At 43.0% G+C, this 16412-nt stretch overlaps 1 protein-coding gene across 1 annotated transcript; it reads right to left on the bottom strand.

The window, feature by feature from the left end:
* Positions 1–506: 506 nt before the first annotated feature.
* Positions 507–9782, bottom strand: LOC311486331 (protein Wnt-2b-A-like; the record flags this gene model as incomplete). Its single annotated transcript, XM_084542144.1, has 5 exons — positions 507–992; positions 3778–4042; positions 4906–5183; positions 5940–6160; positions 9634–9782. The coding sequence occupies 5 exons, from the start codon at positions 9780–9782 to the stop codon at positions 763–765; spliced, it is 1143 nt and encodes a 380-aa protein (XP_084398270.1). The 3' UTR covers positions 507–762.
* Positions 9783–16412: the final 6630 nt, after the last annotated feature.

Below are 16412 nucleotides of genomic sequence, written 5' to 3'. Positions count from 1 at the left end.
AACATTATTTGACGTGTATTTTAGTGTTTTAATTCGGCCCAAGTCCCATCCACTAACATGGAGGAGGAGGTGGAGCTTATGACCTATACTGCAGCCAGCCACCAGGGGGAGCTCTACTCGCTTTGGCTTCACTTTTGAGGAGCAGTTCCTTCGTCCATCTTTATACAGTCTATGGTCTGAACATGCTTGAAGGCGTCAGTTAAATTAAAGGCAAAGACAAAGAACCAGAGGTAGAAATTAGGAAGTTTTCCACGACACAACACATCCAGAATGTGTCAGAACCTATCCCAGCTGTCATCGGGCGAGTTTATATTTTTAAATGATTTAAATGTAATTTTAAATGATACAATGTCAGCGTTTTCATACAATCCCCCAACAACCTCTTTTACTTTTTCTCTTTTGTTTTAGACTAAATATTACTCTTAGATCTCTTATGCTCATGCAGTCTTTACATACTATAGAACAAGCAGGCATTAGCTCAAGGGAGCATTTACAACAGAATATAATATTCCACGATTTTATATCAAAGTTTGTTTCATAACCAAATGTTTGTTTAAAAAACATTTTTAAAGGAGCACATGGTGAGTAACTGGGACATATTTCCAGTATACCATCATCCAATGAAGTGAAGTCTCTCTCCTCAAGTGTCAAAGTACGGAAAGCCAGAGGTATTACAGTTACGGGATTCCGACTGAAACGTAGTCTTTAGCGCAGAGGTTAACGAGTTGGTGGTGGCTGCTGCAAACTGCCCAGGTCCCCTCGCTAGGTTATGTCCAGCCAATCGGGTCGCTTGTGGGGCTTGCAGGTGTGAACGTCCACCACGGCCTCACAGTCGTTGCACTCCACGGCGCAGCACCACTTGAACTTGCACTCGCACTTGGTGACTCGTTTGACGCGCATGGTGTCGTAGCCTCGTCCGCAGCACATGACTTCACAGCCGTCTGTGCCTCTTGAGGACTTGTTGCACACTCGGCCCGCTGTGCCCAAGGAGCCTGTAAAGAGAAGAAAGGACTTTTAGATGACCACTTAATAGTGAGTAGGTCTCCCTTGTGCCTCCAAAACAGTTGTGACTCATCAGAGAATCGACATGGACCTTCTGAGGGTGTCCTGTGGTGTCTGGCAGCAGAATGTTGTTAGTGGGGGGCCTGTAGGTCCTATGGGTTGAGGGGAGGGGCCTCTGTGGATCAGGCTTGTTCCAGTGCATCCCACAGATACTTAAAGGGGAACTCCGGCGCAAAATGAACCTGGGGTTAATAACACATGTGTACCGAGTTCGACCGTTCTCTGGTATTTGTTTTCATGCATTTGTTTTGTTAGTCAAATGTGACCAGTTTTCTTGCAAACCGCTATTTAGCGTATAACGCTAGCCTTCGGGGCACACCGACACATAAAAAGAAATCGCTATTTCTATACCACTAACAAGGCTCACAATATCACCACACTTACACGGTAGCATAACTAGGGTCTCTACATGTAAACCGAAGCATTGAGAACTTTGCAAGTATACAGGCAGTTTATTAAAAAAGGAACACAGTACCGTTCGCGTCCGGCTCGCTTATCCAGGCGGGCGCCATCTTGGGGAAACTGAACTGTCTGTTGCCGGAAGAAAGCACTGAGAGCATAGAAGCACTGAACAAAGAGAGTTCAGTTTCCCCAAGATGGCGCCCGCCTGGATAAGCGAGCCGGACGCGAACGGTACTGTGTTCCTTTTTTAATAAACTGCCTGTATACTTGCAAAGTTCTCAATGCTTCGGTTTACATGTAGAGACCCTAGTTATGCTACCGTGTAAGTGTGGTGATATTGTGAGCCTTGTTAGTGGTATAGAAATAGCGATTCTTTTTATGTGTCGGTGTGCCCCGAAGGCTAGCGTTATACGCTAAATAGCGGTTTGCAAGAAAACTGGTCACATTTGACTAACAAAACAAATGCATGAAAACAAATACCAGAGAACGGTCGAACTTGGTACACATGTGTTATTAACCCCAGGTTCATTTTGCGCCGGAGTTCCCCTTTAATCAGTTTGGGATCTGGTGAATTTGGAGGCCAGGTCAACACCTTGTGCTGTTTTTCATGTTTTTTTAGTTGTTCCTAAACAGTTTTTGTGTGTGTGCCTGTATCAGGCTGCGTCCTGCTGGGTATGGCTGCTGCCATCAAGAAATGTCATTGCTATGGGGTAGGGGTGCCTGATCTGGTCTAGGTGCGTGGTACATGTCTAAGTAACATCCACATGAATGCCAGGTCCAAAAGTTTCCCAGCATAACATTACACTGTCACATGATGATCACTGTTATTTACTTCTCCTGTCAGTGGTCATAATGTTGTGGCTGATCGGTGTACATAGTTGTTGGATTCATTGTTAACGTAAAATAGGTGCGGCCTTTAAATGATTCCAGCTCACTTCTCTTCATGTGGGAATGTACCTTTTTTCTCTTGTAAATACAGTAACTCTGTATTCACTACGTGTTCCTCTTATGGTTGGCTTCCTTTTGGTTGCCCTGGTCACACATCAGCTCAGTTTAATTACATCTGTGAAAACCTCCAGTTGTGACATGCATGTCCAGAGCAGCTAATCCTGTCAGTTGACCATCTCTGAACAGCAGTTGAGATGTTGATGCTGAAAACTGAAACTGTTTTTCCAAAGTTAAATTTCCCTCTTCCCACACTCTTCAGAAGGGTATAGGCTTCCAGATAGAGCCAGACCCAAACACATTTGTTGCCATGTACTCAGGTGTAAAAATCTAAGCCTCAGATCAGATGCCAGGTCTAATAACAGGGCATAAAGAGAAAAGGATAAGAGGAGATATTCCCTTCAGGCTGAAGGGAGTGGAGCTTAATACTAACCAAAGGAAGGATTTGAAAAACAAGCCCGCATGTATCCCAAGGCTGTGAATTCCTATACAATGGAGATTAGTGGTGAGGAGGGTCATAGGCGTTTTTAAAATCACCTTTTAACAAGGAAGGCCAGCCTTTCCTTTGAGTGAACACACCTTCATTACCCTTTCAGTTGTGTAACCAGAAGTTGTTAAGTCGGTACCGTCACGTCCCCCTGCACATGCTAACTTGCCTAACCCATTAACAGTGAGTTGGTGAGCGCCTTCACGCTCTACTGAAGGGGCTGGATCGGAGGAGAGAGACAGAGCCTAACAAGGCAAAGCAAACATCAGGAATTAAAGGAGATGTTAAAGGTCAAATCATTGAACTTTAAGCTGTGAAGGAATGCAAGCCCTCAGTGGACGAGATCCTCATTGATTTTTGTAAAACTATGACACATTGAGTCAAGCACCTGCCTGTCTTCTTTAAATTAGAATTTTTAATTTCTTCCTCCTCTTTGTTTTTCTTTTGACTGTCTTGATTTTTTATTTTTATTTTTTGTTTCGGATTGCAAAGCAATTGTTGTAAACTTTTGCTGTTAATAAATGAAACTGATATTGACAAGTTGCTAAGAAAATAGGTAATTTAAAATCAAGGAAGTAATTGCATAATTTTTCCAACACAGGAATAATTTAACGCTGTAACGCAGCACTTAGTTTTTAAACTCATATTTTAGTCAGAGAGAGAGAATATCTTTGCAATGACCAAGTACCAAAAGGGGAGCATGGGGAAATATTTTTTACGTGTGTTTTGGGCGAACTAACCCTTTAAAATTATTTAAAAAAAATAAATAATTTTAATTATATAAATTCGAAAAATGTAATATTTACACGCATTGAAAGTGTCAATACAAGATTTGTTCTGCAGTTACAGTGGTAAAACCTTATTGTCCATTGATTTCTCACCTGCTGCACGGTCCATGAGGCAGTAATCTGGGGAGTTCTCCACGTAGACCAGCTCATTCTTGGTGGTTCCCCTGAAGTCCCTGTCAGCCACCATGAAGCCTGTCCCGTCCTGGTTCATGGTCACCTCGATGGCTGTGTTGTACTTCTTGCGGAGGTAGTCTCCAGTTCGCCTGAAGTCAGACATAGCCAGCCAGCAGGTTCTCAGAGAGCAGGAGCCACTGACCCCGTGACACTTGCACTCCAGCTTCATAAAGCGCTTCACTGCCTAGAGCAGAGGTCAGAGGTCACAAGGTGTTAAAGCTACGATGTTGCCCGTGGCATGATGTGGATGTGATCAGCCCTGCTTCATACTTCATTCGTTGTACGTTATGTTCCTCCAGATACTTTTTTAACAGCCAAAGAGTTGAACCTGATGCTACATTTAGTGAAAAACTCAAATGTAAGGTTGTTTTATTGCATGTTGTCTTTATGGAGGTCTTCTCAGGTCAGTAACTGTCAGTTGTGTTTGAGATTATTGTACCTTTTTGTTGCATATTTCATAACAATATATCTCGTCACTTGAGACTGGAGCCACCAGAAGAAGGTAGTTAATCAGAAATCTATCAATTTTTATAACTGATAATAAAAATTACAAAGAATTATATTATTTTTCCAAAATTGCTTGTCCAGCTCCTTAAATGTGTGAATTTGCAGTTTATTGTTGCCTTATTTCAATCTGAATATCTTTTGAATTTTAAACATGGACACTTAAGAAGAAATTTCAAAAGAAATTTTGGGCATTTTTGATTGTTCTTGTTTCAGTCATTGTACGCAAAGTTAATCTGTTGGAAATGAAATATATTTTTCTGTAAAGATGCAACTCATTTATATAATTTAAAACCATGGTTCCCAACTGGGAACCACTGCTCTAAAGCAACTATGGCTGCCTTTAGTAAAACTGAACAGAAAAAAAATCTCTTAAAATCTCTTAAACCTCTTAATGTACCACCTAAACCGAACTAAAATATAATTTTCTGTAATATTCAGATAATCAGTTATGTCTGTTCAGGGGGTAAATTTGACGGCAACACAGCAGCGCTTAAGCTCAAACTTAAAGCAACAAGCTTAAAATTAAAGCTGCTCACTCACCATCCGACCGCAGCGGTTGTTGTGCAGGTTCATCAGCGCTCGAGCGTCCTTCACCATCCTCTCTCGAGCATCTACAAAGGCCTTGGCGAATTTTATGCCGTAGTTGATGTTGTCGCTGCATCCGCCCCAGTCAAAACTGCCCTTGTCGTCGCTGGCTTGCCCGCGTTTGTGACCGTCACAGCTGCAGATCTTAAGCTCCCCCTGGCTGCAGGCTCTGGTAATGGCGTAGACCACTCCTGCTGAAGAGATGGCGTACACAAACGCCGCCTCTCGGCTGCCTGGGGAGATAAAAAAAGATAAGAAATAATGTATTACTGTTTGAAAAGACAGATTCATTTGATAGATCTCATGTTGTAAATGCCACTGTCACGCCATAACTCATAGTTTTGTTACTTTATATGTTGAGATTTCAGCCTTCCTTCTAATGCCCATGTTCACTGCGAGTGAAACAGAGCGCCGAAATCAGTCCATTTATGGTGGACGGTCCGGACAGAGGTAGCAGCTATAACATCACAGTCCAGCCGACTCTCCTTTCACCTTTTAATTTGCACAGATGGCAGCTTTCTCCGTCACTGAGCTGTGTTTTCATTTCAGACGAGAGGAGATTTTGGGGGTTATTTGGTCTGGCTGTCCCACCCTCCTCCTGTTCTCATTCCTGCTCACGCAATGAAGCAGAACACAGGCGATATGTCAGGGAGTAAAGCTTTGTCTGGCTGCCAGAAACATCTACCCAAATATTTACATCTCCTATTACTGTTTATACATCACCAGTGTGGATCTCTCAATCTGCTACTTGTTTTCAGAGAGCATCCACTTTCCCAATCTTCCCTCATTCCTGAGAAGGTAAAAAACACTTTCTCTTTCTGTTTGGATTCCAGGGTAAAGTTGAATTAATGGGACACCTATTAATTCTGCGCTTATCTAGTAACAGAAGAGACATTTACGAGGATGATTAACTCGAGTGTCACTGACATACACAGTCACGGTCGCACAAAGAACCACACAGATCGCCGGGTGCGCATGTGCAGACTCACTTCGCAGCATCACCCTGCCAAACACCGTGTGGTCCCGGTCCAGCGTGCTGCAGTTCCAGCGGTGGTGTCTGAACTGGTGCTGGCACTCTCTGATCCACTCCTTGGCTCCCTCGCTGATGGACTGCATCAGGTCCGGGTGGCGCTGGCAAAGCTGCCTCTGCTTGTTCACTAGGCCGGGAATGTTGTCACAGATCACCCGAGCACCCAGTGCGCCGATGTACCTGCACGCAGAGATCCAGCGAACAGTGTTGATGATAAGTTAAAGGGACACGGAATGAGCCACGTTCGAGAAGTTAATTCGTTGGTCGTCCCATTCTTTTCTAAATAAAGTGAGGCCAGACACATTTGCTTTCAATCACAGATTCAACCGACTATTCCAATCATAGTGAACTCTGGCACACAGACCTGCAAGGCACTTCAGTTGGTTTAAGAGAGGGTGGAGACTGACTGCTCATTCAAGAAATATAGTTTGTTTATGGTCTTTTTTGATTACTTCACTGCACAGTGGAAATAATAGAAGCAGCAGAAACGAAAGTATTGGCTATGATGAGTGCCGGGGTTATATTAGAGCAACCAGAGGGCCTCAATCCCAAAGTTTACACCGAACAGCCACAACATTAAAACCACTGACAGGAGAAGTAAATAACATTGACCATCTTGTGACAATTCAGTGTTCTGCTGGGAAAGTTTTGGACCTGGCATTCGTGTGGATGTTACTTAGACATATACCACCCACCTAGACCAGACCAGGCACCCCCACCCCATAGCAATGACACTCCTTGATGGCAGCAGCCATCCCCAGCAGGATGCAGCCTGACACAGGCACACACACAAAAATGCTTTAGGAACAACTAAAAAAAACATGAACAGCAGAAGGTGTTGACCTGGCCTCCAAATTCACTAGATCCCAAACTGATTAAGTATCTGCGGGATGCACTGGAACAAGCCTGATCCACAGAGGCCCCCTCCCCTCAACCCACAGGACCCAAAGGTCCCCACTAACAATATTCTGTTGCCAGACACCACAGGACACCCTCAGAAGGCCCATGTCCATTCTCTGATGAGTCACAACTGTTTTGGAGGCACAAGGGAGACCTACACAATATTAGGAAGGTGGTCATAATGTTATGCCTGATCGGTGTATGTAAACAATAATGCTCATTATCAGGAATTGATGGATGACATGCAGAGTCCTGTAATTTCTGATTATGGACACCACGAATGTCATTACTTTGCTTATAGTCCATTTACTGAATCAGTATCAACTGTACTTTCCCCTGAATCCCAAAGTAGTGACTTGAGTAGATGCTGGGGTGGGATATGATCCTTTGTGTGATACCAACTATTGGTAAGTTCCAAAGGCCTTTTTTTTTTTCCCCTCACGTGTTACATTTGGCATCCTATGGTGTTCGTCTTAGCTCGTGAACATGTTGTAATAAATGTAAAAATAAACCTTCCACCAATCAGAATGGAGTATTAAGGCAGACCATAGGTTTTGTCTTTCAGTTCAGCGAAATCTGACTGCAGTGTCACAGGCTCCACATTTCCAACAGAAAGTCTGGCAAATGGGGGACATGGGGTTTGAAAGCTGGTGGACTATACCAGACGTGGAGGATCTAATAAAATCTTAGGCCCTGTTTTGTGGGTACTCTACTATAGCAGCCGTAATGTTTTTGGTGGACTAAAATTTAGTGTTTCACCTCTGCTGTTTGGATTTTGACTGCCGTTTGTACAAAATCAAGGGTAATCAAGTATCAATTTTGCCTTTTATGGAGGCTTATGTGTCAGACTGAATATGCGTTGGTATCAAGATTATCCAATAAGTGTCTTAAACAACAAACATACAACATCAGCTACCTTTGGACAGAAAGAGACCAGCTGTTCCACCATCAGTGTCTTCAGGTGTTTGTGCTAGGCTATCCGGCTGCTAGCATTACCTTCATAATCAGAGTACTGATATGAGTGGCATCAGGCTTCACATCTGACTCCAGATATACATTTTCTAGCTATCAACATATAATAAGCAAACAGACTTTCCCCGTAGTGTCAGGATGGAGCTCCTGCTGGTGTGTCTGTTTTAATTCACATTCGTACCCTTTGTCTTTCTGAGAATCGGAGATTATTAAATTCCTCACGTTCAGTGAAAAGCCTTCGCTTCCTAATCTCTAACTTTGTGAAGGTGGATCACATGCTGGCGGCATTGTGACGCTGGGGTGGCCTCTTATCAGCGGGACATGAGGACGGTCATCTACAGTACAAGTGAGCACTCAAGCCTTTTTTTCCTCCCTGCCTCACAGAGCAACCATATGATGGCGCAGACCCCTCCTCGCCATTGCTCCCCCTAACCAACCTCCCTAAGCCTGCACGCTCCACTCTCCATCCGGATATCATTATAGTCCCTAATCGCAGCCCCATTTGTGTCGCCTGGCCACCGACACAGAAACAGACGTAGCGGGCAGTTTCCACTCCTGTTATGGCTCTCCCAGTCCTGTTAACTGCAACTATCTGCCTGAGCAGTAAAGCAGAACAGAAGCACCGCTTGTGTTTATTGTGTGTTGTACATACCGGCTGAGCCAAAGGACCCCTGACTGTTTCCAAGAGGACACACACATAGAGAGCGAGAGGGAGAGAAGTGGCGCTCATCTAAATTATTACAATGGCTAAAAACAGGCCCAAACTACACAAACTGGTTTTAAATAACTATTAATCACCCTGACACAAAGCGTCCAGCTATCTCCTGTTGAAGTCCTTCTCTTTTTCTTAGAAATTTAAACAATTTGATCACAGTTTATTCATAGTGTATTAGCATGAGAAAGAACGGGTTTGCACAAATAACGGCATTTTGGCTCTCTTGGGAAATGAATCATTTGTGATATTATTTAAACAGGGTGCTTTTTCAATTTAAATGCACTTAATGACACGAGTCCAGGGTTAAAGGAACGGAAGAGACAGAGGCAGAAAACACACATCAAATGCAGAAAACACACATCAAATGCATTTTCTTTACCTGTAACCCGAAACTTGAGAACAGTCTCAGGTGACGCGAGGATGGAGGGAGTGCTAAATCTCCAGCATGTTTATTTTTTTTTTTATTATTTCTCCTTCTCCTCCGGGCCTTTAAAAACCTCAAGAGAAATCATCAAGGGGCATTTATTCATGCACCAACGCCTGCACCTGCCACTTACTCTGGGCGAGGTGGATGGATAGGGGATATTCCCAGCAACACCATCAATCTTCATCCACTGGTGACACGCATTTCTGTGCTCAACATCTCATTTTGCATTGATGTCAAGGGGGGGAATCCCATCGGAGCACGTTCAGAAAATTCCCACACAGAGGCAGAAGGAGATGAAAGTGTTTCTTATCATTTGTGGAGGTGAACTTTTGGTAAAGTGGATATTTTAGGTGGAAATTAAGCATAAAGAAGAGAATTCTCCATTTTGGAAACCATTATGGCATAACACTAAAATCCAACACTGATATATGACAGAATTTAGTTAAAAGTGTGAAAAATAAAAAAACAGAGGTGCACATTTAAGTGAATAAAACCACGTTTTATCTACATTTTCCCACCAATATTGTGGCTTTTCGTTTGCCATGTGTGTGTCATGTTTTTTTTTTTATAGATGGGTTAACAAATTCCTGGTGATCAGTTCAAGAAAACAGCAAATGCTCTTTCGAAGACGACACTCACCACCACGATGAATCCACTCTGGGGGTGAAAATGAGCAGGAGCAGGATGAATCTGAAGTACATTTTGGAGATGGGTTTGGAGTGACTCTTGGCCCCATTTCTGAGCCCCATAGCCCTGCCGCCGCCGCCCGATAAGCCCCGAGATTTCATCGGACCGAGCACTTTTCTTCCTCTCATGTATTTAAAGAAGCGGCACAGTCAGGTGCGAAAGTCCTCGACGTCTGTCCGCCGTCCATCATCGAATAGCAAACTCACTTCAACTCGGAGAGAAAGTGCTTCCCATCAGTCGGCTTTCCCGTCAGTGTATCCATGTCCTTCGCTGGCTCGGGAGGTGAACGAGTGAGCTGAATGATGTCTTCGATCACGCGATTCGCATCTCCCGCTCAGCTGTTGTGATCCGAATTTAAAAAAAATATAAAAAAAAAAACCTCGAAGTTGCAAACTATAAAATCCGATGCTGTTAGGCAGCAGCCAAACCCGTAAAAGTCGCTTAAAACGAGAGCCCAGTGGTAGAAGCGTCTCCGAGGATGGGACGGGCTCTGCGCTCACCTTTCCTCCCACAGCCGCGAATGAAGATGCGCATCGAAACGCGCAGCGCTGAGCTCCGGTGCGTCTGCGGACACCCCCCCACCCATTCCCACACCCACCCCCTTTGTCCAAAAAAAAAAAAAAAAGTACAGACAGGCTAGCAGTTGTCTGTACTATGAATCCAACTTTTTAAAATAGCCATTGTGCAATTACCACCCATAAGATGTCCAAAGTAAATGAGGAAGAGAGTGTGATGAATTACAAGCCACCAGGGCATACTTTATATCCATCTGAATCACCAATGGTTTGTCAGCTGATCAAAAACAACAACAACAACAAAAAATTGTGTGGTCAACTCATTAAGAAGATTAATTAGCAGTCAGTGATCCAACTGAACCAAATGAAAGGAAACACTTTGCCTGATGCAGATCTCCATTTTAGAGTAAATATTTACCATTTGCTGTCTGTTGCCTGTTTGCACCACAGAGGAAAATGTTTCGCCAGGTGAACTTTAGCTATGGAGTCATGCATGCTTTTTACGCAATGTCAAACTTCTCTACGACTTGGTGTTTCCATAGAGATCTACTGTGTGGTCCTTCTTGAGGGGGCATTATATTGTCTCATATGTCTAGTTTGGTGTGATTGGTCTCAATCCAGGGCTCAGGTAGAATTAAATCTCCCTAACAACACTTCTGTTGCCCAGGGTCCTTCTAAATAATGATTTATATTGATTTAAGTGGTTTGGGCTGAAATCGCTGTACTATCAAAACTGTGTCAGTCTAAAGTTATGCTTGTTGAAAAAGAGTTCATAAGGTTGATGCAGTCATTTAGTAAAAAAAAACAAAAAAAAACCCTCCAACTACAATATTCATTCATTCATTCATTCATTCATTCATCTTCTGTAACCACTTGTCCTGTGAAGGGTCGCGGGGGGGCTGGAGCCTATCCCAGCTGTCATCGGGCGAGAGGCGGGGTACACCCTGGACAGATCGCCAGTCTATCGCAGGGCTAACACAGAGGGACAGACAACCATTCACCCGACTATAACATTTCAAAAGTAAGAATAAGAATAAGAAAAACCTTTATTAGCCCCGCAATGGGGAAATTGCAGTTCACAACAGCTTACAGAAAATGCAGAATAAAAAAAATAGCAAGAGCAAAAAGAGTAGCTATAAAAGATAAATAGTGAAACAGAATCAGATAGAAATATTGCACAGATTGAATTGTAATATTGCACGGGTTGAATTGTAAAAAGTTTTTACATTTATGGTGTAGTACTATAGCACATATGATGTAGTAATATTGCACATATTAAGAGTGTTCGTTGTGGAATCAAGTGACAAATAACATTCAACGTCACATGTGACTGCCTAAAACTCTTGACTATAGAGAACCAAACCAGAAATTCCTCTACAGGAATGGACTAGCATTCAGCAGATACATACAGAGAACCCAAAAGTAAAAATAGTGAAATTACACAGAATAGTAATATTAAATGCATATTTCTTATACTTACACTGATCAGACATAACATTATGACCACCTTCCTAATATTGTATAGGTCTCCCTTGTGCCTCTGACTCATCAAAGAATGGACATGGGCCTTCTGAGGGTGTCCTATTGGCTCCTATGGGTTGAGGGGAGGGGCCTCTGTGGATCAGACTTGTTCCAGTGCATCCTATGCACTGATTAGTTTGGGATCTAGTGAATTTGGAGGCCAGGTCAACACCTTTGAGTTGTTCCCAAACCATTTTTGTGTGCGTGCCTGCATCAGGCTGCCTCCTGCTGGGGATGGCTGCTGCCATCAAGGAGTGTCATTGCTATGGGGTGGGGGTGTCTGGTCTGGTCTAGGTGGGTGCTACACATCTAAGTAACATCCACACGAATGCCAGGTCCAAAAGTTTCCCAGCAGAGCGTTGAATTGTCACAAGATGGTCAATGCTATTTACTTCTCCTGACGGTGGTCATAATGTTGTGGCTGATTGGTGTATATTTTCTGCAGAAAGGAAAAAAAACCTTCAGCAGATGGTGTGGCCGCCACAGAGCGTTGATAAAAACGTCAGCAAATCACGAAGAGACTAACGAGACGGACTAAATGGACAGAAGAACCGTAGCGACGTATCCAACCTTGAAAATGTGAGCGCAGGTGAACCTAAGAGAAGCTGCGCCGTTAAAGAAAAAAGAATGTCACCAAGTACTGATTTATTAATATTTTTGTGTGTGCTTTGAATGAAGATAACGGATGCATAAAAACTGTTTGTGACATTATGTTTGGAACAGTTTACACAGAAGAGGAGAAACTTGAGGGTAACATTCACACATGTAAGAGGCAAAGTGTGAAGTGACATGAAGAGTCTGCCATGTCTAGACGAAGGCACCAAGAGGCTTGAGACTGGAAGAGTCCTCTGCTGTTATACTTGAGGATGGAAAAGAGTGGGTAATAAACCTTGTTATTAATTTTACCAGACTTACTTGTCACTGGTTTGAAGAGAGTGCTCCACATACAGTAAATGCAGCTTAGTGGTTGGCTTTTGACATGGCCTATATCTGTCTGTAATGTTTGGTTTATCCAAGTTTGGTGTGGCGCCCAGTGTAGTCTTTTTCTGAAAATGATTAATACGTTAATAAAGTTGCCTCCGTGCCATGTGAGAGGGGGTGGGAGAGTAAAATATCTCCTCTTCAGTTCCAAGCACTTGAACCTCTCATGCAATGCCACTGGAGTGCATGTTTGTAGTTCAGCTCATATCAACAGCCCCGATCCAGGAACAGGTTTGTCTCATTGAGCCAGTGTGGAAACATCTGACCCACCTCAAGGACATTTCTGGCTTCTATCCCTGCGACTTCAGTGAGTCACTTGGTGCTGTGCGGCTCTGGCAGGTAGAGAAACGGAGACCGACGAGACTTGCGCATGAGGTCATTTTAATCAGTGCAAATCCTGGGGTGTTAGTTGGGGATGTGGATAAAGGTCAATAACAATGCAGCTGCCTAAAAATACCACAGCAAATGTAATGGTGTGTCACGAATGGGAATGTAAGCCGATTGTCATCTGGGATTTCAGCAGAAGTCTCCAAATCATTGATGACTTTTTTTCCTGAAACAAACTTAAATGCTGTAATATACTTAAAAGAAAATAGGGATTTAAGCATCACAGGCTTTAAATCTGTGGCTCTTCTGTCACATTTTCTCTGATTCTGTATCAAAGACACACACACACACACAGCTGTTTGGCCTCCCGTTATGTCATATCTGGATTTGGAGCCACACTCGGATCCTCATTACATGTGACCCTGTCTTTCTTTACCCCGGGACAAGCTATGGATTTTACAGTGACAACTCTATAACAAATTGCTTTACAAGGAGCAGGTGATGGTGGCGATAACACTCATCATCTCGCCCTCCCTCTCCTCCTGTCTCGCTTTGTGCCAGCTCCAGCTGTGGTCTTTAAGGGGCTCAGTTAGAGGGCCCGAGCTCCTATTTTAGGCCCATCTCATGGCCTGGGCTAATTTTGGATGGGGAAAAAAGGGGTTGAGAGAAAGCAAGAGATGGGTTCCGAGATGGAAGTGGTTGTGGCTTCGCTGCGGGTCGAGTGCTGCGACTGCAGTCGTCGCTGATTCAGACAAGAAAACCAGAACGGTCAGATGGACACGCCGTGCTTTCTCGAAACATGTCCGCAGCGAGAAAGCTGTAAATTTGTGGTTTAACTCCTGACAGGTTATGCGCTCCCTCCTTGACCTCGTTTCCGTCGTCCCGTTCACACAACATGACACTGCAGCCATGTGCCTCGTCTGCCCTCGTAACAAAGCACCCGGGGAGAAATGTGGGTGCAGCAGGTTCAAGATCACTTATTTATGTGTGTGTATAGTTCTTCACCTCAAGTTTTTATTTCCTACAGTCGTACTAAGAGCAGATCCAACTAATTCTTTTTGTTCAGGCCTGGAAAGAAGCAAAAATTCTGAGGCCGGGCACTTAGAAAGAAATATAATCTTCTGCTCTGAGATGTATTCTTAAAAAGAAAAAAAAATAGAATACTACTTGTTATTGGAATCCTAACAGAAGCAGAGCCAAGTCTCATTTTAGGTCACGACCCATAGATGGAATAAAGGTTTTAACCAAAGCTTTATGTTTTATCCAAGTCATGCAGCCCAAAGACTGGAGTCAGAGTTTGACTATTAAGTCAGTCGTTGAATATTAATGCATGCATGCAAAAAAAAGATAAATAATAAAAAATCAGGCCACCTCATGTGTGTAAGACATCAAACAGCAAAGAAGCTGGCAAGTTATTTTCCCTTTATGGCAAAAAAAAAAAAAAAAAAAAAGCTAAAAACTGAAACAGTTCAAAGCTGTTACAAATTATAGTTTTCCCAGTCCTGCAAAAAATAAAACTCCTACAAAGATAAAACGTGCCATGGAATATATAATATAGTTCTATCCGAACGCCAACATTTCATAACAGAAGGTTTTAATATATAGACTTTTATGTCTCCCCCCCCCCCCCCCCCGTCTCCCTGCAGAGAATGACATTAGAGTACAGCACAGGGTGAGCGGCCATGCTGGCAGTGACAGCAGCTAGGACGTGGCCCCTCACAGCTCATCAACCTGAGCCCGTGTTTATGGAGGCTGAGAGAGATGGGGCTTTGCTGGAGGACCAGGCGTGCCTGTGCTGGATTTGAGATGCAGCTCTGCTGTCCCACACTGGAATGTTAATTAGGTGAGCTGAGCAAAAGAGAGGTGACCCGTCCCGTTAACCAGTCAACCCTTCCCCAACAACCAGGAGGGAAATTTAGTGTGCTGGAGCTTAGTGTCATGCTACGTCGGGGTGTGAAAGAGATGGAGAGACACAGTAAAGACGTTAAAGAAAGGATATTAAGTAAATACATCTTTGTTTTGTTTTCCATGTTCTTTTTGCAGACTCATGATCACAGCCTAGTTTTTATTAAAACGCATCACTCGCACAGAATGGGGTGCACAATAACAGTCCAGCCAGTTTCAGTTCAACTTATCTTTGCATTAAAGCACCAGCAAAATGTTGACAGTCTTCTTTATAGAATCCCATAAGAGTCAAACACCACATTCAATATGAAATATACTGCCACATCATATCAGGGCGTCTGAATTTTTACTTTCAGATGATAATAAAATAAAGTCATCGCTAACTCAGTAGGTTATGTTTCTTCATAGCATCGTTAATGAAGAAACATAACTCTTGTTATTATTGCATGTAAACCCTGCATGAAACTAAGATATCTACTACATTTTTACTGACAGGATAGTTTACTACGCAGGTTTAAGGACGCAGATATTCACAAACGAATCCGCATTACGGACAAATACAGTATTCGTTCCCTTACTTACTGCTGCGCTTTTATTGTTAGATTTTATAATGAAAAAAAAAGATGAAGTACACACTGAAATAAAATAGAAGTCACATATTTGAGATCCAACTGATGTCATTTGGATTTTTGTCATGAAGCTGCATTAGTTTTTTTTTAATCAAATACTGACCTCTGGAGGGCACTTTGTGGCAGTGCAATACTAAAAGCGTCATAGCTTTATGTACTGCAGGATCACACATTTAGCATACTCTCAACTCTGAAGAAATAATATACCATGCACATAGAAATCAATATCTGGTGGATATATAATGAAACACAACTCTTTAGGAAAGCACCTCTTTTTAGCCACTGTAGGAGCGATGGGGCTACGTTTGATTTCCAGCTGAAGAGAATGAATCCGTTTTTCATTAGTCAGTGATGCAGGTGCCAGAGCATTGTTCAAGAGCTCGCAGTCAGGGGGTGGTATGCCAGAGATGGCTGTATGGAAGTCAGGAGCTATGGTCTGTTTACAGATATGTGAGAATACCTCAAAAAAAAAAAATCCAATATACCAGTAACTGCTCGGGGCGGGACATGTCCAAGACATATGCCCCACTAAGGCTGGACAGTGTTTGCATCTCGGACAACTGAGATGCAGTGTGCAGTGTGAAAGATTTTAGCCAACGTTGTGTCTTGAGTAGTGAAGGAGGTACACAGCTTAAACTGTATTGGCAGGCCTTTTCCGAGCGCTCTACCCCCTGATCCCTATATCATTCTTTTTATAGTTCAACTATAACCTTATCATTGTATACTGAATATACTTTATTTTACTTTGGCAGGCCAGTGTTTTGTGCTACTGGTGGTTAGCAGTGACATGTATTAATGAATCAGAGCTGAGCTGAGTTCAAATGTGAAATAGAAGTTACTTTCTCGTACACCA

Source organism: Chelon labrosus (assembly GCF_963514085.1).
Source record: "Chelon labrosus genome assembly, chromosome: 4".
Lineage (NCBI taxonomy): Eukaryota > Metazoa > Chordata > Actinopteri > Mugiliformes > Mugilidae > Chelon > Chelon labrosus.
This window is presented reverse-complemented; position numbering and strand designations above follow the sequence as displayed.